The sequence below is a fragment of the Oryzias latipes genome, chromosome 7 (genome assembly GCF_053564925.1).
Source record: "Oryzias latipes strain Hd-rR chromosome 7, Olatipes_Hd-rR_3.1".
Classification (NCBI taxonomy): Eukaryota; Metazoa; Chordata; class Actinopteri; order Beloniformes; family Adrianichthyidae; genus Oryzias; species Oryzias latipes.
Genome location: NC_136243.1, coordinates 17,264,882 through 17,284,548, shown reverse-complemented (window position 1 = coordinate 17,284,548; position 19,667 = coordinate 17,264,882). Strand labels below are relative to the sequence as shown.

The following is a 19,667-nucleotide window of genomic DNA, read 5'->3' as shown; positions in this document are numbered from 1 at the left end:
AAGAATACACTTCTTTGTAGTAATTGCTTTAAATCAAATACCTAATTAGGTTCATTGTTACCAATCAAGTTATCTTCTGCCATAGACATTTTAACAGACGCCTAATATACTAAATTCTAAAGCAATACAAAAAAACTAATTTTTTAACAAAATTCACAGAGTAAGAGCAAGATAATTTCCAGTAAAATACTCACTTAGATGAGTATATTCTTAGTACTTGTGTCAGACAAGACAGATTGATTTTTCCTTAGACTATTATGATTTGTTTGTTTATATTTTCTAGCTCCTGTTACTTGCTCCTACCCAAATAGACAAACAAAAAAAAGTAATTAAATTAAAGACCCAGAAGAAAAGGTTTTTGGGTTCTCCAGGGTTCAAATTTGGTTACACTGCATGAAAATAATAAGCCTCGTTAACTTTTTCATTTCAGAGTTGTGGTATTTGATAGCACAAATTAAATTCTGATTTTAAAATAATTGCTGGTGAGTAGAATAAGTAGCTTTGGTATTTATTATACATTTACCAAAGAAAGTTACTCCAGTGCAATTGGACTACTTTTAGAAATAGTTTTTTCCCCTTACAAATGTACTTAAGTACATCTAATTATCTAGCTCTAGAGAAACTCATTTCCACTTTATTTTGTTTTGTAAAGTTAGGAATTTCCCCATCAACAATGGGAAATTAATAAAATGAAGCAATGCATTTACAGGAGAGCTTTTATTGTTTCTTTCACAAGTCTTGTATGTACAGAACGTAAAGAACAAGACAACTGAACACAAACATACCCACTGGAAGGAACTGGGCAAAATGCAGCTTTCGTTTTTTATAAACTGGCATCAGCTTCAGATAACCGACCTCACACAGACTTCACCAAGAGATGACATTCATATGGAGTAATTCTTTTCAAATAACTTTTAGGACACATAGAAATGGGATTTCAATAAACATACTATAAAAACATATAACACTATAAATATTGTTCAGGTATCTTCTTACAAAAGCTTTATACACTTTGAAATTTTGTAGTCTTTCTTTATAAATCAGGTCTTTTCATTTATGGTGAAACAACAAAAACATACAAAGCTGCTTTAGGACAAAGATGCCACAACATGAAATGTTTAAACCAAGACATTTCAAATAAATGTGGCTCATTTGAAAAGTGTCAGAAATGAAACTTTAGTTAGTTTAAATGCCTTAATGATACGATTGTGATAAATGGGAGTTTTTGATTGTTTTGTCTCACAATATGGAGAACAATAAACAAGCAAAGAATGAAGAAAACAGGAAAAATAAAAAAAACTATAAAGCAGCATAAAAAGGGATCATGTGGAAACTATTCTGTGCATCCATACAATCATTCATTGGAGCTGGAAAATGACAACGGAGCTAACAAAAGTACAGTGTGAAAAGTAAGACGTACAGCTTGTTTCTCCAAACCGACTACTTTCACATGGTGAGCTGACCTGAAAACAGAACAGGGAATACGATGAATGAAAGAACTTTATAGATCTCCACCAAGAAGATGTTAAAAAAAGGAATGCAAACTACTAAAAAAATAAAATCAAACAGTGATTTGTCACAGAGATACAGGCCTTCAAGTACAGAGGGCCACAAGCCCCACAGTTGGTGCACAAAAGTGTTTGTAGTGAAACTGTTAGGTCACAGTAACGCCGCCATTGTCCCTGTTTTTGTCCACATATGCAGGCGAGTTGCTTTTGTCTGATAAGGACGCTGACCCAGAAGGCAGTGTCTGTGTGGGAGGGGAGTGGCTGGAGGGTTTCAGTGAAGGGTCTGAGCTGGACTCCACTTCTGTTTCCTGCTGGGATGCTGTGGCTGGAATAAAAAAAAACACAAAAACACGTGAATAGGCACCCTAAAGAAGACAGTTCTGGAATTATGTGGTTTAATATATAAAAATAAAAACAAGCATCAAGTAGAAGAAAGTGATGTATTGCTGCTGCACTTCAGTTTTTTCTCAAACAGAGTAGATTCCCAAATGCTCAGATGTAGAACTACGAAATAAATTGGTAAAAGGATAAACATGTTCAGAAATATTGGCTCTAAGGGGGGGAAACTCTACACGCTTTCATCCAATGTCACATCCAAAACCTGCTGTTGTCAGATTGTTGGATTATTATGTTAATATGGTGACTCAAAAATGGAATAACTCAAGAAATCAGGTAATGATTTGATTTTAGTGTTTGTGCACAACCTCAGTGTAAGACTAGTTTCCCCAAATGGACCCAAGCTTTATCCTCCTGACAAGTTAAGAGACACAAAACTTCAAGGAAACCAATCGCATTTTAGCTGTCCTCTGTTGCCAGGAAGGATAAGGGCCTTCACCAAGAGTTCTGAAGGTCCTGTGATGTGAACTCAATTTCAGTCATTCATTTCTTTCAAACCAATCAGATTTTGAGTTGGTGTCAGCAGGGCTTTCCAGCAGGCTTAGGCAACATCACAGTATTCAGACCTTCTGATTGGACAGAAGTTTCAGGAAGACGCATGCAACTGTGTCCAGTTTGACACAGAGCACTTTTTGATCTGTCTCACTTAAAACAGAGCTGACTGTAATGTGTTACCTGACTGCGTGCAGGACTTCATGTGCTCTGGCCAGTGGGCTTGCTGGCAGGGGTAATCGCAGTAGCTGGTATTCCAGCAGCAGTAGAAGATGGCCTCCTTCCTGCAGTTTGCACACCACTGCTTCTTTTTGGTCTCATCTACTGCTTGTTGCTTCTCCAGCTCCATCTGCTTTTTCACCTCAGCCACCAAACGTTCTCTTTCCTGCTCCAGACTCTGTCTCATCTCTGCCATTGTCAGTTCTTGAATATGTTGACAATTAGAGGAAGAACAAGGATTTATGTTCAAATGCCGTCCCAGGAGGCCAAGCCCTCATTCATTCACAGAAACATAACAACGTACCCAGATTGTGCTTCATCTCTGATAACTCCTGTTGATGCAGCCACTGGAGCTTTTCAATCTCTATCCTCAACCGTTTTATCTGAGGCAAAAGTAAACCTTGTTACACTTATTTGTTGTTATTTTAAGGACAACTATATGTGCTTCATACTTTGAAGGGTGGATTTTTACCTCTGCAATGGTGTTTCCTGATGTACTTTTGGAGAGATCGTTGTAGATTTCAGTCATTGTCCCCTTAATGGTGTCCATAATCTGAAAAATGATGAGAAAAACCTCAAACTATAAAAATAAGAAATACACAACTTCAATGCACACATAAGAAAATGTTAAAAATCTGTTATTAACAAAGAAAATGCCTTTCAGTCGGTGTCAAGAGGTGGATGACTTTCAGTAATTTAGTTGAAAGAGGGAATGTATACATATTCAATAAAGACTACATTTGAGTTTTTTTTATTAAACAAAAAGGCAGACATGTATACATTTTAACAAATTAAAATCTGTAAATCTGAATCCTGGACAATTTAACCAACTAAAGTTAACTTTCTGAAATCTGCAACTATTGCTGCAGCAATGCATTATCAGCCATCTTTGTATCTTCCTCTTCACAAAACTTCTTGGATCTTTTTGGAGCTTCTATGAATTCTGTGGCTAATCAACCAGACAGTGGTCTGTAATCCAGACACTCATCCTTTGCCAGAGTTCCCGCTGGAAAATTAAATCAGCATCTCCATAAAGCTGGTGAGGACAGGATGAAGTGCTCCAAAAGACAGTTGATGGCTGTGCTGACCTTAAGCTGACATAACGGTGGCGTCTCAGGCCAACACACACACTGGCACTGGGGGGAACTCAACTCTAAACCTCAAGAAATTTTGATGTTGTGCCTCTGCTCTTCTAAATACTGATAGTGTTTTATTTATTTCCATTTGAAAAGTAGATTTGGAACCTCAGTGGCCACGTGAGATGCTTTTGCTTCAAGAGTAAAGGGACATCAAAGGGAGCTGGGAATGTTGGCTTACTTTGTTGGTGTATTTGGCGATATCTGCAGCCACATCTGCTGAAACTGTGGGGATCTGCAGGTCTGCTGAAATTAAAGAGGAGGTGGCAGATGTGAGCTGGCCAGCTGTTGAAGGAGATACACTATGAGATGAGTCCTTGTGTTGCACTGAAGATGATGACATCGGCAGAAATGAGAGAGAAATTATTTTAGAGACATTCTGGAGTTATATCAACATGCAGAACTGGGGGGGTGTATTTACCCTTCACTGCTTGTCTGGTCTGATAGCGAGTACTGGAGGAACCACTGGAGGAGCTCTGCTGCTGGGACTGCACCTGACTCTGGGCTTGTGTCTGCGCAGTTGACTGCTCTGCATGCTGCTGATGCTTCTGCACCTTCTGCACCTGCAACTTCTGGGAAGAGGTCGGAATTTTGTTAGGACTCCAAGCAGCTGCTTGCTGCGCGGTCTGGCTCGTCTCTTTAGGCAGCAGTGGGCGCTGTTTCTTCACCGCTGCAGGAGCGGGCGGCGCTGTGGAGGACCCGCTGGGAGCTGCGGTAGAACTGGTTTGACCGGCTGCTGCAGTGGACGCAGCGCTGGCAGCAACAGCCGCTGCCACAGGCGGTTGTGACGGCTCTTTCAGGTGGGAGGAAGGCTCTCGTGCAGGTGGACCTGGCGCAGCAGACGGCAGTTTGCCTGGGTGGGAAAAAAAATATTCAATAATTAGGGTGAACTAAACATAAAAATCTCTACAAAAAAAAAAAAAAAAAAAACACACCAATTTCGTACGGCTAAAAACAACATTCATGGCCTGCAGCAGTCTAGGACTGAAAGGACCAAATTGTTTTCGCAATTCTTCATTCTTACTGCACCTTTGAATGAATGGGGATAAAATCTCGTAACCCTTGTGCCATCCTAGGCACTTTAACGTTGGGAGTTGGGCTTTAACGTTGGGAGTTGGGTCATCTAGACCCACAAGACAGTGCGCTGAACCTTTTTTCCTTCAATGATTTATGATCTTCACTGGTATCCATGGATCACATGAAATCTTTCCACCTTTATCCACCTTTGTCATGGTAGGGAGAACACGTCAATGTAAGGGTGGGGTCATCTAAGATAGCACAAGGGTTAAGCTACGTTCACACCACCCTTGGAAACGTGTGATCAGGCATCCACCTCCAAAGAAAAGTCACACGTAGCTACAGAGGTTTCCACATCCGCTTCGGGCTGCGTGTGCAAAACGCGCAGCCAATTTCCATGAGTTGAAAGTAAAACCAGTTAACCAATCAGGGACTTTGATCTGGTAGCGTCGTCCCTTACGACTTACGGAAGTGCCAACCATTTGAAAAATTGATCATGACGGAGAAATGAATAATTGCAGTTTGTGCCTGAATGGAATGATATAATACTATATATTTCATTTGTTCATATACATTGGGGCAAAAAAGTATTTAGTCAGCCACCAATTGTGCAAGTTCCCCCACTTACAGAGAGATAGACCTAAACTATGAAAGTCACAATGAAAACAAAAATAAAAAAAACATTGTCTGATTATTAAAGAGTGTGTTTGTGTCCAAGAACCCACGACACACGCTCAGCGTGTCTGTATCTTTACGGCACTCAAAAAGATTTTTCAAATCCTCTAACGAAACTACAACACACGCTGTCAGGGTTATCCAAACAAAGTTTTGAAATCCATTATGGGATGGCCATAGAAGCCTATGCCTAGGGCTTGGTGGTCATTATGTAACAAAGTGTGAAATTTGACAACTTAAGTCTACAACCACCAACACAAGTTGTTTTGATTAATAGGTTGAATAAATACATTTTTTAAAATTGCCTCTAGTTTTAGCTACAAATTTAAACTCCTGGGGATTTTGATTGCCTTATAACTCCTCCAGAGTTATTAAAATGTTGGAATATGATGTTTTTGATGAGCGTTTGTTGCTCGCGTATTTTGTGCTGGTAAAATGTGAAATTTTTATATACAGATTCCTGGCTCAAGCTGAACAGAACGATATGACGTATGATGTGAAGACATTAGGATTGTGGGCGTGGTTAACAATCTCAGCTGCCGAGGAAATCCCAAAGTTTACTTTTGCCGATTCTTCTAAAAATGACATAAGCCTGTTTGTTACCCAGGCGACCAAAAAATAGAATGGTTGTTATGAAGCCAATACCAACACCTGAATTAAGTCATTATTTTGCTTTTTAATCAGTTAACAATTAATAGATGTTTTAGTATAATGAGTACTCATTTCACTAGCATTCTCCCTTCCTCTGATCGTTTTGACCTTTGAGTGTGAAGAACGTCTTACCATCCAGCTTGGCAACATTGGACTCTTTTAGGGATTTGGCAACAGAAGAGCCCAGCTCTCTTCTTGCCCTCTTTGGGTCACGGCCTCCATGTTCCTCCCCCAGGTCAATCACAAGCTCTCTTTCCGAGTCAGAGTCTTGGTCGGTCACGGGTGCGGCGGCGGGGGCAGCAGCTGTTCGGCCCTCCTCGGAGGGTTTAGGCTTTTCAGTGGGTGGCTGAGACTGGGGCGTCCTGGGCTTGTCTTGATCTTTATCTGCCCCACTGCTGCCCTGCTTCTCTTTCACCAGGGGTTCAGAGGTGGCTTTATCCCCTGTTCCTGCGACTCCCTCCTTGTGCTCTCCCTCTGCGCTGGCTTTGGACATTTTTGCCTTGTCTTTGTCGTCCTGGACTGAGCTCTTTGCTTTGTGTTCCTCGTCACTGGCCGACTCGCTGTCGCTTGAGTCCGATTTTTCAGAGTCTTCGGAGTCGCTGTGATCCACATCTTTATAAACATCCTCAGAAATGTCATCGATGCCTGTGTGGAAAAACCAACACTTGTTTTTTTAAAGATGTTTGTCTGAACAGATTATATAAAATATTGATCAAAATTCCTAATAAATACACAAATAAACTGATCCTGCGGTAAAAAAAACAAATGGCAGCTATTATTAGATTGCACAAAAATGACTTAAGACCCATTTCAATGAAAACCGTTTAATCCTATTCTTGTGTCAGTTTTCTGATTATGAAGGACATGTAAGAAAATCAAGCTTAAAATTACATGTCTGAGTATTTGTTTTATTTGAAACTGTTGTAAATCAGGAGCAGAAGAAAAAATGTGGCTGGAAAAAGAGCTTAATTGTGACGAAGAAAATACACTGGGGGGGGGCCACAATTTCTATTTTCGGCTCTGCTCAACAACGGGGATGGGAAGAGGGGCGGTGTTCCTCCATGCCAACAGTTCCGCCCACAACTCAGAGGTGAATTTCTAATGAACTCTTGCTGCTATGCAGAATGGATAATCTAGAAAAAGACACTGATTTTTTTGATTTTACCTAAAAAAAAAAAAAAAAATCATAATTGAAGACCACTGGGAAGGCTTTTAAAATAGATGAAAAAGATGATCGGAATAGGTTTTCAAATATCAAATTTACACTTTTAGCATCAATGTATGCCAATATTCTTTGAAGTATGTTTTTAAACGTGAGAATCCCATGTGTCTGGTGTTTGCATACTGACCGAGCTGTGCCTTGCAGCTCTCTATAGTTTTATCCAGACTCCTGATGGGTCTCTTTGGCGTGGTGACAGCAGCCGGCAGCGTATGCTGTTGCTGCTGCTGCACAGTCTCACTCAGCTCCTTCAGATCCATTTCAGCTTTTACTCGATCTGCACGATTGCATTGAAAAAGCCCACATAAATTCAAGAATTACCGATGACGTTTGCCCCAGCATCTTTTAAGAAAACACAGATTGGTGGTTCTGACCCAAATTGAGATTGAGGATGCCGCCCGTTCCTGAGGTCCTCTCCTGCTTGGGGAGAGGGTTAAGAGACTTTGGACTTTCTGCCACGCTGCCAGCAGGACCCATCTTTCCTGAGGCAGGAGATGCTAAAAGAAAAAAAAAAAAGTTTACAATCTTTATTTTTCATTTGACAAAGTGAAATGTCTGCAACCTGAGAAAGTTTGCTTACTAGTGCAGTCCATGGACTCCTCCCCTGTGCTGTAGTGGAAGGCTGGGTTCCTGCTGGCCTTCTCCCCATCCTGCTCCCCATCCGAACCAGTATGGACCGAGGAGTTGGTGCTCATTGGTGAGCGGGGCATCTCCGTCATGGACACACGCCGGCTCATGCTGCTGTGTGTAGAACTCTTACTGAGGACCATTTTTGGGGAAGAGGTCATGTCGAAGTTGAAGCGCAGCTTCTCTGGCTTCTCCGTCTTCACGGTCCCAGCAGCGGGGTTGGAGGGGTCCAACAGCATCTGCAGCTGGTTGTTGGGTGTGTAGGGAGTGCGGAAGGGCGCGTAGTTGAAGACCCCGAATTTCTTGCGGATGTTTTCAACGTACACCTCCATCTCCTGCATGGCGCTGTTGAAAATGCTCTTCGTTTTCTTCACAGAGAAAGGGATCTCTTTGGACATGAGGTAGCAGTTGTTGATGGGAACCCAGGCCCTGCAGAGAAGCGAAGCATAAAAACGACACCGAAAGCACATCTCAAACGGAGGAACGGTAGATACCGAATGTTCACCTCACCTGTCATGTTGCCCAAAGAAGCGTGCGTCCACCTGACCATCCTTTTCTCGAAGTGCTTTGGCTGGCCAGAACGGAAAGCCCTTCAGCTTAGCCCAGACCAGGGGGTGGGGTTGACTCTAATCCAAAAGACAAATACAAAATAAAATCATTCAAAAGCAGAGTTTTCTCTGTTTCCGATTTACAATAGTTTGTGAAAAGGACCTACACATGGTTCACAAAACCAGTTCTCCCGTTTTTGGCAGGCAGACAGATAACACTCTGGACACACCTCGATCTCATTCATCTGAAGTTCAAAAAGTCCTGTTAACAAGTCTCAAACAGCTGCTGCCATCACTGATTTCAAGAATCTTTTACCTCATGCTCACAAATCTTGACGATGACTTTTGCTGTTGCTGTTAATTTGTGATTTCCTGAGGAAAAAAAAAAAAAAAAAAAGGTTTTACTTCAGTTTTCTTCATAAAATCGAACAGTAGGAGACATATGTAGAGTAAAAGAAAGCAAACCTCCATTATAGATGATGCAGTTGTGCAAAATCCATTTCATGTCAGCCAAAAAAGCCTCAGTGCAGCCATACATTTTCTTTTTGACATTCTATCACAAAGGAGACGGGGGAAGGAAAAAAAAAAGTTAGGGGCAGGAAATTCTAAACTCGGATATGCATTGGAATCCGTTTCTGCCGTTTCCCTTAATGTTTTAGTTTTATTTTTTCATTTGGAATGGCACTTTACCTTCTCCAAGGTACTCAGGTCCATAGGATGGAAGATGTATTCTGCATAATCTGGATGCTGATCCAGAGATACAGGCTTCTGAAAGGGCTCCGTCTTTTAAGACAAAACATTTGAAATTTCAATTCTTCATTTTCTGGAAATCCATTTTTTTGGCCATATTTGTTGAAATATGTTTAAATATTAAACATGCAGAAAAACGATTACAGCTCTCTTACCCCAGGCTGTTTGATCTTTTGGAGTGCAAATTTGAGCAAGTATGAGAGTTGGTCTATTGTTAGCATTGTCATGGCCTTGCTCTGCGTTTCAATACACTCCGCAACTGTTATTTTCTGCACCAAAAGAAAAAAGTGCATTTTTTGCATTGCTTTATAATAGAACACAAACATGTAAAGTTCAATAAATCCAAATAGAGTATGAACTGTGGTAAAAGGTTACATGTCGCACCCTCTTTTATTAGTTGCACTTCAAAAATGCACCAATCTTTCAAGCAAATTTCCTTTTTTTAAAGTTTGCAGCATTATATCATGCTTGCAAAAGTTAGGCCATGTTTAGTCACGCTACAGCAGTGTTTTTCAACCAGTGGGCCTGGGTGCACTAGTGTGCAATTTGACCTAATTGGTCTAAAAAAAGCCTTTCCCATTTCCAGGATATCCACGCTGCGTTAATCAAAATGGAACCAGATTTCACAGAAATAAGAAAGATCATAAAAAGACGTTTCTTTGATTTCTTTTCAAGGCACTTTTAATAAGAAAGACTGTATCACGGTGAAGCTTCACAGAAGCCAGAGTTAGAATGAAGCGTAAAGATGCGAGTCTGGCATCAGCACCACCATTTTTTTCACTACATCTCCCATGATTCATTGGGTTAATGCGATCTGTTACTGTGCTATTGTTAACTGTCATGAAGAAAAACAAATGAAGATATCGACCAGTCTGTTAGAACAGTTTGCAAATATTCCTGCAGCCTTTAGTTGAAAATAATTGAAATGTATCGCAATTTTTTAAGAAAAACAGCTGCAACTTCAAACTTTTTGTGCCGCAGCTATTACAAAAAATGCATGAGAGATCCTAGAGGGACTGTTACATCATTATTACAGTCTACAGAGGTTCTCTTTTTTCAAATATTTGGTGTGCCTTGGGGTTTTTGCAGAGGAAAAAGTGGACCTTGGCCGAAAAAACAGGTTGAAAAACACAAAGCTAAGAGTAAAGGTAAACCGGCTAGTCCTCGTCCACGTTTTTAGCAAAATACCTCACATTCTGGACAGAACCAGTCGCCCTCGGGCTCGGCTGGTAGTTTGAGGCACTTGGCGTGGTACACCCTGGGGCAGAGCTCACAGCAGAGCACCTGGCCCTCGCGGTGGCACAGCCAGCAGTAGAAGTCGTTCCTGCCGTCCTGCGGTACAACATCAACAGGGTCTGTTGTGAGTGCTGGCTGCTTCATATAGTAAAAGGGACCATGTCTTAGCTCTGACTGAAATGCAGGTAAGAGAAACAGGGGAGTAGGTTTCAAAAACACGCAGGAACACAAAAAGGTGCAACAGAAAAACAACAGTGAGGGAATTAAGCAGGACTTTCAACAGCATCAATCACATTCAGCTCAACACAACATCATTTTCTGCAAACAATAACACTTTTAAAGACCCACTCTGATCATCTTTTGTTCAATTTAAAAATCTATGTTAATGATGTTTTTAGCCACACACACACAAAAAGTCATTTTCTAGGACTGAATTATGGGCATGACAGTTGGCGAAGAGCAACCCCGCCCCACTTCCGCTCCTCGGAGCGTAGCAGGGAGCATGTGGGACGCCTATTGTTTTTTTTCTACGTCACAAATCCAATCTTTTTCCAAGGGCATTTTTCATCTGCTCCTGATTCACAACAATTTAAATAAAGAAATTCTTGGAAATTTAATTTTAAGCTTAATTTTCCCTATGCATGTCATCAGAAAAATGCCACAAGAACACGTTAGAAACACGATTTTCATCGGAGTGGGTCTTTAAAGGAAATACAGCTTAATAAAAACAAACAAGACTTGAAGCAAAATTCATTATCAGTCCACACACTGTTTACAGATCTTTCTTATTGCTCATTTTCATTGAAACTGGTTTCTTTTCAGCTTTTATCTTGTAAAACAGTGACGTGAGCAAAATAAATTATGCATTGAAGAACCGATTCAGTGATCAACAGTGTTGTACGATGAAGAGCCGCCCATTGTAGTGTAATATGAAAGCTATAAACTTTAAGGGCAGATGACTGCCTCTGTACTTTTCTTTTTCTTCTTCTTTTTTTTTTAAATAATTGTTGTATTCATGAAAAATGCCGTTTTAAGCTGGATTTAAGAGACTTAACTGTGTTCTAATCAGTGCATTCTACAATGTCTAGCACCATGGATGCTCATTTATGCTAGGCATGATTACTATGCTAGAGAATGACCAGTTTCAAGGAAAAGCAGCAGCTTTAAAAACATAATAAAGTGGAACTTCTTTTTAACCTAAACAATAAAAAAAGATTTTAAATAAAAAATAAAAACTTTCCAGAAGACTCACAAAAACCACTATATGTGCTGGTTTAGGCCTTGTGATCACATGCAATCTTCTACTTTGGCTTTCAAAGCAAATTTTTCTCCATTTTTATAAACTACCCCCTGTGCCCCCCAAAAACACACACACTCACACACGCACGCACACAATTCCTTCAAAAGGCAATATGTCCTTTGTGAACAAGCCAGGTCTGCTCTCACCAGAGGTCCTACCTGGTCTTTGCTGTTAAAGTTCACAGCCCCTGGTTTTTTCTTTTTCTTAATTGGGCTGGGAGTGGTATCTGTGGGAGAGTGTCCATTGGAAGAATGGGTGGGACTCGACACCTTTCGCTTCTGTGGTGGAGCGGGCCGTTCTGCTGACCCTGGAGGATCAGGGACTAGGTGCAAAGAACCAAACAGCGAGAAGCTTCAATCACTCAAGTCCAACTAATTACTTCATTTATCAGACCGTAATGCAGACTTTGAACGCCTTATTTTTCTCAGAAATGGACAGTGTGCCTTATAAACTGATGCACCTTATGAATTCTGGTGGATCTTACTGACCTCAAACCACACAGATGTTTTAGTACAAATTTAGTCAACAACGGAGACGCTGCAGTTAATGGATTGTCGGAGCTTTACAGCTATCGCAGTCAAGGGGTTGGCGAAATGATAAGTACTGTGCCTCAACGTCGTGAACTGAAATGTTTTGTTTTTTGTATTTTATGTTACAATAGAAAAATGTTGACTTATTGTCAAAAAGGTTTAACTTATCTGTCGTGTCGCACTTTCTGCAAAGGCTGATTATTACAGATAAAAGAGACAAACATGAACAATTACACAGTTCAGACAGAAAACTTCCCATCAACACCTCTGACCAGTTGCCTGCCACTTGGCCTCCGTTGGCATTCTGGATATTGTAGTCATACTACATTATACGACTGTTTAGTTTCGGTAATGCGCTCGTCTATAAACAGGCGCGCCTTATGGTCCGAAGAATTCTGTACACAAAAGACTAAGTATATAGATTTAATCCAACAATGTACAAAAAAAACAATCTTATAATAATCAGTACTAACAATGTAAAGCAAAAGAAAGCGTGCACTTTTAGCAGCTCAGTTCACAGCTTGTGCGTTTTAACCTCAATGTCATTAACATTTCAGTGGAGCGATCTCCATCTGGACAACAATCATTTAAAAAGTACTAGTTACATTTACAAAAGTATCTGTAACAAAAACATTCAGAGGCTCCAAACAAACCGTTCTGCTGCAGCGCAAACAGCTCTCCATAGTCTAATGAACGAGGCTGTGCTCTCATAAAGACAAACCAGCACCAGTTTTGTCTGAAAAATATGGTGTTTGTCAGCTAATGAGAGACTCTTGGCCTCGAGACTTACCTTTGGACTGCAGAGAAACATCCATCCCCTCTACCACATCAGATTCAGTCTTTATCTCGTCCTCAGCCAAACTGCAGAGCAACAAACAAGAGCACATACACACACACACACACACGGTAAGAGGGGCGAACACAAAGTCAGCGAGGGTGTTCAGCAACCATATCAGCGTATAGTAAACAAGTGGAGCACCACCGAAGACACCTAGGTCCCTGAGGATCTGTCTTTCGGGGATTCTGCCTTCATCCATTGTTATTGTTTTCAGCTGATTTGCCGTCTGAGGCCGAGGCTTAACCCCTGTTCCTGTCGTCAGGGACAATCAAGACACAAAAGAAAAGGTTCTTTACGTTCCGGGACCAGGAAAAGTAGTAATCACCATGGCAACAGTCCTCTCTGTGAGGCTGTCGTTTATATGCACGCCGACACATTGGGTCGTCTCGCCAATATTACTATGCATCTCTGTTCTTTACGGCTATGATGCCCTACGCTTTCATATCCCACCCATATAATATTTAATCACAGCAAAACGGTTGGTGTCATTAAAGACACACGGACGCTAAGAACAACTGCCTTATGAAAGCCCCTTCAGTAACAAAGGATTTGGGCCCTTTCTTTCAGACCAAATGAAACAAATCCCTCGAATGATCTTCAAAATGTGGTGTGTTTGAATATCGCTACCATAAATCAGAGGTCTGCAAGCGTTAACACTAAAAGAGCAATTTGGGCCAGTTTCTTACCAACCAAAACCCAATAAGAGCCAAAAAGTTTAAAAAAATAATTGTTAAAACTACAAAACTGTGTTTTATACATATGTTATATATGTTTTTGTGGTCAATACAGTCATGTATGACATGTAGCTTTTAAATATTTACAATAATAGAATCTTAAAGTGTTATTTGTTCTATGGGTTTATATAACATTCTTATCTTCTAACACAGCATATACATATTTCTTTCAAAATAAAATACAACCTGTGTTAAATAAGATTCTCCTGTAAAATAAGGTAAAATCATTTTCTTTAAATCTACACATGTAAATGAGTGTGTACATATACCGGTATATAAATATACTATAAGAACACCAACTACACACTGCTGTGCAGCAGCAGATCAGAATATGTGCTTTTATCTTATCAATGAACCACTCTGGCAATAGATTAAACCTTTTACCATAATTTTGTTCAGTTATCTGACATTTTAAAAGTCTAAACCAAAAACTTGATTATCAAACCCAATTAACCAAAACTACAAACCCATTATTTATTGAAATTGATATTAATTTTCTTCAAAGCTGGAGAACCCCAATGGAGGAATAAAAGACCCGCATGTGTCTACAAGAAAATTGACTAGACTGGAAAATTCAGTTGCCATTTTTTCGTGGTCGCCATGTTGGAACCAGAAATCACCAGTAAGGAGCAATTTAACCTATTTTAATTGAGAAATACTTATTGAATAACTTGCACTAAAGCAAAAATATCGTGAAAAAAAATTAGGATTAGCAAGAACGTTTAAAAAATAAAAAAAGCCAGCAGATCAAGAATGGTTTTTCTGACAAACATAATGACTGAGTAATAGCTGTATATTTCTCTGTTGGAGTCTATGGATCTTGGCTTTTTGGGACCAGTGGGTACTTCCTGTTTGGAACGCAAAGAAAGGAGGGATCCTCAGTCCAGTTCTCATATACAGTCAATGCTCTAGAGCATCAGGTTGCAGACTCCTGTCCTGAAAGCTCACCAGAAACATTAAGATTGTTGGTTTACAGAGTTTTAGAACAACGGCTCGAAATAAACCAAGTTATCTAGATCCTACATGTTTTAGGTGTAGGGAAAAAGCGTTATGACAAACGCTAACATCAGTCTCTAATGTAGGAGTAACAAAAATGCAGGATTTCCTAGCCCTTCCTTCCCTCATTCATTTAGATATACACTGATACACAAAAAAAGAAAAATGAAAGAACAGATGAGGTTTTGGGGAGCTGGTAATTAAAGAGGGTCTTTGAAACGTTGGCTCCTCTTTTGTCAAAGCAAGAGGAACTCGTTTCAAGGATAGATCCTTTATCCGTAGGCCCACAGAGGAAAATCCCTTCACAAACCTCATGACCAGTCACAAACTTGACCATTTTGTGGCTGCGGCTACAGCTAGCTTCCAGCTAAGATGATAGCTTTTTTAAGAGAATGAGGGAAAAAAGAAAGGTCAACCGCATTTGTGGGAAACCTAAAGGAATGTTTCCATCTCCCTGTAATCTGTCTAAAGCTGAGTAAGTTCCTATACAGTTCTGAGCTTGGTATGGACAGAAAGTTTCTAAAAAGCAACAACAAAACAAAGAAATTCTGCCGATTCATGCCCCTTTTTGGACACACTGTACCCAACAACAGTAAATCTACAGCGACCCAAAGTTTCAGGGAATGAAGATCATGTCTTGCAATGTTTGGAAAATGTCAAACATTGGCTGGATGAAGTTTCCCAGGAAATCTAGAGCAGAGGTTTCATGTTTCAGCCTGCCAGTATGCACACACACCCACACCCACAAACACACACGCCTTCAGGGCCTTCCTGTTCCGGACTGAGTGAACAAACAAGGCCCACATGAAAATGTAGCATTAGCCAAAATCTGCGTTCTTCACCACAGCCCTGAAAAGACAGCATGTCTACGATTCTGACACACCATCACTGCAACCCAGAACCCTCACCCTCATGTCTTGTTGAGGTCTAGGTGTCAAACACTGCTGCAACAACAGACAGAGGTTTGTTTGGGTTTTTTTTAAATAAAGAAAAAGTATGATCCAGATGGTTCTTCTTAGATCAGGAAATATGATCCACTAGGCAAAGACAGTTAGGCGAATAAATCCCCAGCAGTTTGTGGAATAGATTCCAAAGAAGGTCGGCTCAAGAAAACATTGAATTCCCCCTCTGTCAGCAGTCTAGTACCTGATGGACAAAAAGGAAGCAGCACTGAGCCAGTGGCTTCAGACTCAGCTCCTGTGAGAGACGAGCAGGGTTCTCTCGTCACAGAAAATGGAGGCCACAGCTTGCTCCCCTCCCCCCCACCGCCACCACCACCTCTCCACCCCCCCATCCCCCACTCCAAGGCTGAGAGTCAGGCACTGGCACATCCACGCAGAAGGACCAGGAGAGATCTACAGAAAGCCGTACAAATTTGTCATTAAAACAAACAAAACAAAACCCACGAGCAGTTGCGAGAGGACAGACCTTCACCGTCACACATGGAGGAGAAACACACAGACTGGAAAATCTGGCCAAGTAAGGCGCACCCGCCTGCCCTTCCTCCCTTCTTCTCTGTGGACACTAGTGTCGTAGACGGTTTTGTTGAATGTTTAGTGACCACTACAACCCAACAAGTCTGTTCTCCGCTAGTAAAATGTCCGATTGTCGACGGAGATTGTGAAATCCCAGAAATTAAACCCCATACCAACATTTTATGACACTCAGACAACTTCATAATAAAAAACAACAACTATAGTTTGCTTTCGTCATACAACAAAACACCAGGGTGATATCAACAGTATTTTGTGTGCCACCAACATGCCTGTTCTTGTGTGAATCCAGATCCTGCTCTGCTGCTAGTAACAGCATATACCGTACTCTTTTTTTCTTGAGGTTTGACCTGGATTTTGCATAATGCTGTTGAGAGTGGATCAAAGATGGTTGTGGAATTTTCCAGAAGGCCCTTGCTCTCTGTGCTGTTTCCCCCCTGATTGTCGATCTTTAACCTCAGCTCCTGCTACAATTGGCTGGAGGGCCAACAGGCTGGAACACTATTGGTCGGCTGCCTTGTGCCACACCGACCACCCAGTGCAGGCTGCCTCGTACTCTCAGAAAGCCTATATAATTTTTGCTGCAATGCAGAGATTTCTTCTCCAATATGCAGCTTGTTTTGGTTCCTTTTGTGATCACGATAATATAAATCTGGAGGGGGGGGGGGGGGGATAATGGTCTTCTGGGAAATTAGTTCACTGGCCGTAATGCATAAGTCAGAGGGAATGAGTTACGCACCACTGCATGTGTTTGCCCGTTTAAAGGCAACCACAGAGAGTTCTCCACAAACAGTTCTCAACTCCAGGATGCGGTACATTCCTGACATATTGATAAAACATTTATAAGGTCAGCTTATTTGGTCCATGTGACTAATAATATGTCAGTTGTGGTTTCCGACTGAACTACCTTTGATCTAAAAGGAAACATTGTAATGTTTTACTTAAGCGTGAGTCACACGGCTTTTTACAGGTTCCACAATAATACTAAATGTGTTAAATCACGTGGTTTCCAAATCTAGAAGGATTTATTTTCTTTCTTTATCTTTTAAACTATAAAAAGCAATTGCAGTGGTCTTTTAATTATGATTATGCAGTTGTTTTTTTTTGCCAGAATCTATTGTTTTTTAGGACATAGTTTCTGCAGAGCGGCAGCCGTTAATCAGAAATTCACTTTTGAGTTGTGGGCGGGACTGCCTGCTTTCATTTCCCCATCATCACTTTGTTTACATTCTCTCCCGCTAGTTACAGCCTGACACCCCCAAACTAACATTACTGGTGCAACGCCAATGGCTAGCTATTCAGCTGTACAGTTTTGACCCAAATGCTATGTCTGACAATGAAAATGAAGACTAAAATGGACCTTCTTGTCTGGAAGTGGATCAGTGGGATGGTGCGGAGCTGAACCTGTGGGCTGCCGATTGTAGATTTTATAACAACTACAAGCTTTTTTATACGGCTTTTTTTTGTCTGGTCTGGAGTTGTTACACTTTTAGTGTGGTTCCGTACATTTGGGTTTTTTGCAGTTTGAAGCTGAAAAAGAAGAAGAGTGGAAACGGGAAGAGAGAAAAACCTGACCAAAGAAAAAGGAAAACAGCATTTCCAGTAAAGACCCCAATTCAACATGTTATATTAATAAAAAACAAAAACAAAGGAAAGCTGGTGTTTATTCCCTATCAGTTGGAAGAGCCTATAGTTCTACTGAGCAATAGACCAACAGGGTCACACTTTTGACAATGAACTGAGGAAGTGAGGTGCAAAAAAGTCAAGGCCTGTGACTCAGATCAAAGATGTCTGTCCTTTTTTAATGTTCTTGTCTACACTCTGGAAAAATCAATGTGAGATTGCCTCATGACTAAAGGGAGACAGAGCTGTACAAAGTGTGCAGTGTCAAAATAATGACGTCCGGTTCAGCATATCTATATTCACATTAAAAGAAAAAAATCGTCCTGTCCTTGTAGCATGTTTGTGTTTCTCACCTATCATGATATTAGACCTAAAACCAGAACAGAAAAGTCTAATGACAGAACATAACACTCCTCACAGAACAATGCCCATCCCCCCCAGGTCTGTCCATGCCAGGCACTAAACAGAGAGGAACAGTGAGTCCCACTTTTAAATGCTGCTCTGAAAAGGGAAACACTTGGTCATGGTGCACCCTTCCTCATACATGGTAGCCTGGCTGTCCGAGGCACCCATGTGACCCTTAGAGCAAGGGTGAGGGACCCACCCACCCACCCTCAGCCCCGTGGAGAGCAGAGGCCTGATGAGGCCTCCAATCCACCCGAGCTCCTCCTCCTCCTGCACAACAGAACTGGCTTTAAAAGTGTGTACACTGATCACTGGAAACCAACAGTCACCGCAGCAAAAACGAGGAAGCCATGTTTTTTATCGGAAGGTGAAGGTAAAAGAGACAGAGCTTACCTCTGTGGATGCATGGCTGCCTGACACACTGTTATGTCAACACCTATAAAACATGGAGGACACTCTCAACCCTGAGCTGGGGAAGCCTCCGTTCTTCAGGCAAGGCGATCAGGCCCAGCGATGGTAGCCAGATCCTGACTGGTCGCTTTCCTCACAGGCGAGATACAAGGCCGCGTCTGATTGGCCGAAATGTTTCCTGGGTAATTATCTTTGTTCGGTGCAGGCAGGGGCAGCGCTGTCATAGCCAGACGCAGGGGAGGAAAAGTGAGCGTTAAGCGTAGTTAAACTGCTCAAATACAAGACGAATACAAGGATACTGATATACAAACCTTCTGTGACGGTTGTTGTGAAACCTTCTGGAGTGGAGTCTTTGAGATAGAAGCCTCGTGAGGTGGAGCTGGTAGGGTTTCACGTGCAGTAAGAGACAGGGCTCCATGGCTTCTCCACACAAGCCTCCATTTTCATCTGCAGAGGGCCTTTGTTTAAACTCCGCCCTCTTACTTAGGCTCAAAGGGAGAAAAGAGTTTTCCACCAAATCCACCTACACCTGTTCAAATGAACAAATTCTATAACCAAGTCGCAAAAAGCGAGCAATAATTTTTATGAACAGTTTAAACTAAGGGTTCAATTTGATCATAGAAGTTTATGAATAGTAAATGCACAGGCAGTCCGTTCATAAACATAAGACAATGATTTTGGTTGGTCAAAGAATCATTTCTGTGTTGGAATTTGGGAAATAAATGCAATCAAGCACAGAGAATGTACATACAGTAATGTTATCAACAAAAACAAACAGGGACGTGATAGAAATGTCCAACTTATTTTGGGGGATCAAAAATAACGTAATGCGAGATTCGACACAAAATCGCCATAAGACAGAA

At 41.1% G+C, this 19,667-nt stretch overlaps 2 protein-coding genes across 11 annotated transcripts in view; one reads left to right on the top strand and one right to left on the bottom strand.

Moving 5' to 3' along the window:
- zgc:113278 (Translocating chain-associated membrane protein 1-like 1-like) overlaps window positions 1-19,667 on the top strand; it is a 28,323-nt gene that overhangs the window by 271 nt on the left and 8,385 nt on the right. Inside the window, exon 1 of one of the 2 annotated variants that reach the window (XM_078950414.1) lies at window positions 8,406-8,426. The exons of the other annotated variant lie outside the window; for it this stretch is intronic. The gene's annotated coding sequence lies outside the window, so the exon portion shown is untranslated. Of the gene's footprint in view, window positions 1-8,405; window positions 8,427-19,667 lie in introns of those variants that run through there. 2 annotated transcript variants of the gene reach the window in all.
- Window positions 703-19,320, bottom strand: LOC101161311 (MYND-type zinc finger-containing chromatin reader ZMYND8). 9 transcript variants are annotated; one of them, XM_011477382.4, is made up of 21 exons: window positions 19,116-19,320; window positions 18,787-19,021; window positions 13,095-13,165; window positions 11,933-12,096; window positions 10,427-10,648; window positions 9,394-9,507; window positions 9,179-9,271; window positions 8,954-9,041; window positions 8,805-8,860; window positions 8,656-8,733; window positions 8,451-8,566; window positions 7,894-8,369; window positions 7,688-7,810; window positions 7,444-7,590; window positions 6,227-6,739; window positions 4,173-4,604; window positions 3,933-4,078; window positions 3,088-3,168; window positions 2,920-2,998; window positions 2,580-2,819; window positions 703-1,833 (listed from the first exon to the last, which is right to left on the bottom strand). In XM_011477382.4, exons 2-21 carry the CDS (start codon window positions 18,798-18,800, stop codon window positions 1,655-1,657), a joined length of 3,432 nt encoding a protein of 1,143 aa, XP_011475684.1. In that variant the 5' UTR covers window positions 18,801-19,021; window positions 19,116-19,320; the 3' UTR covers window positions 703-1,654. The 9 variants fall into 9 exon arrangements, with proteins under 9 accessions (XP_011475684.1, XP_011475688.1, XP_011475687.1 ...); XM_011477386.4 differs by having other exon boundaries at window positions 3,933-3,997; XM_011477385.4 differs by having other exon boundaries at window positions 10,427-10,570; window positions 19,116-19,270.

Excerpts from the sequence above, each read along its gene's own strand:
- LOC101161311 (XM_011477382.4), bottom strand. Across the intron at positions 12,097-13,094 it reads TGTTTCTCTGCAGTCCAAAG|TCCCTGATCCTCCAGGGTCA; the intron begins GTAAGTCTCGAG and ends CTTTGCACCTAG. Across the intron at positions 3,169-3,932 it reads TCGCCAAATACACCAACAAA|ATTATGGACACCATTAAGGG; the intron begins GTAAGCCAACAT and ends ATCATTTTTCAG.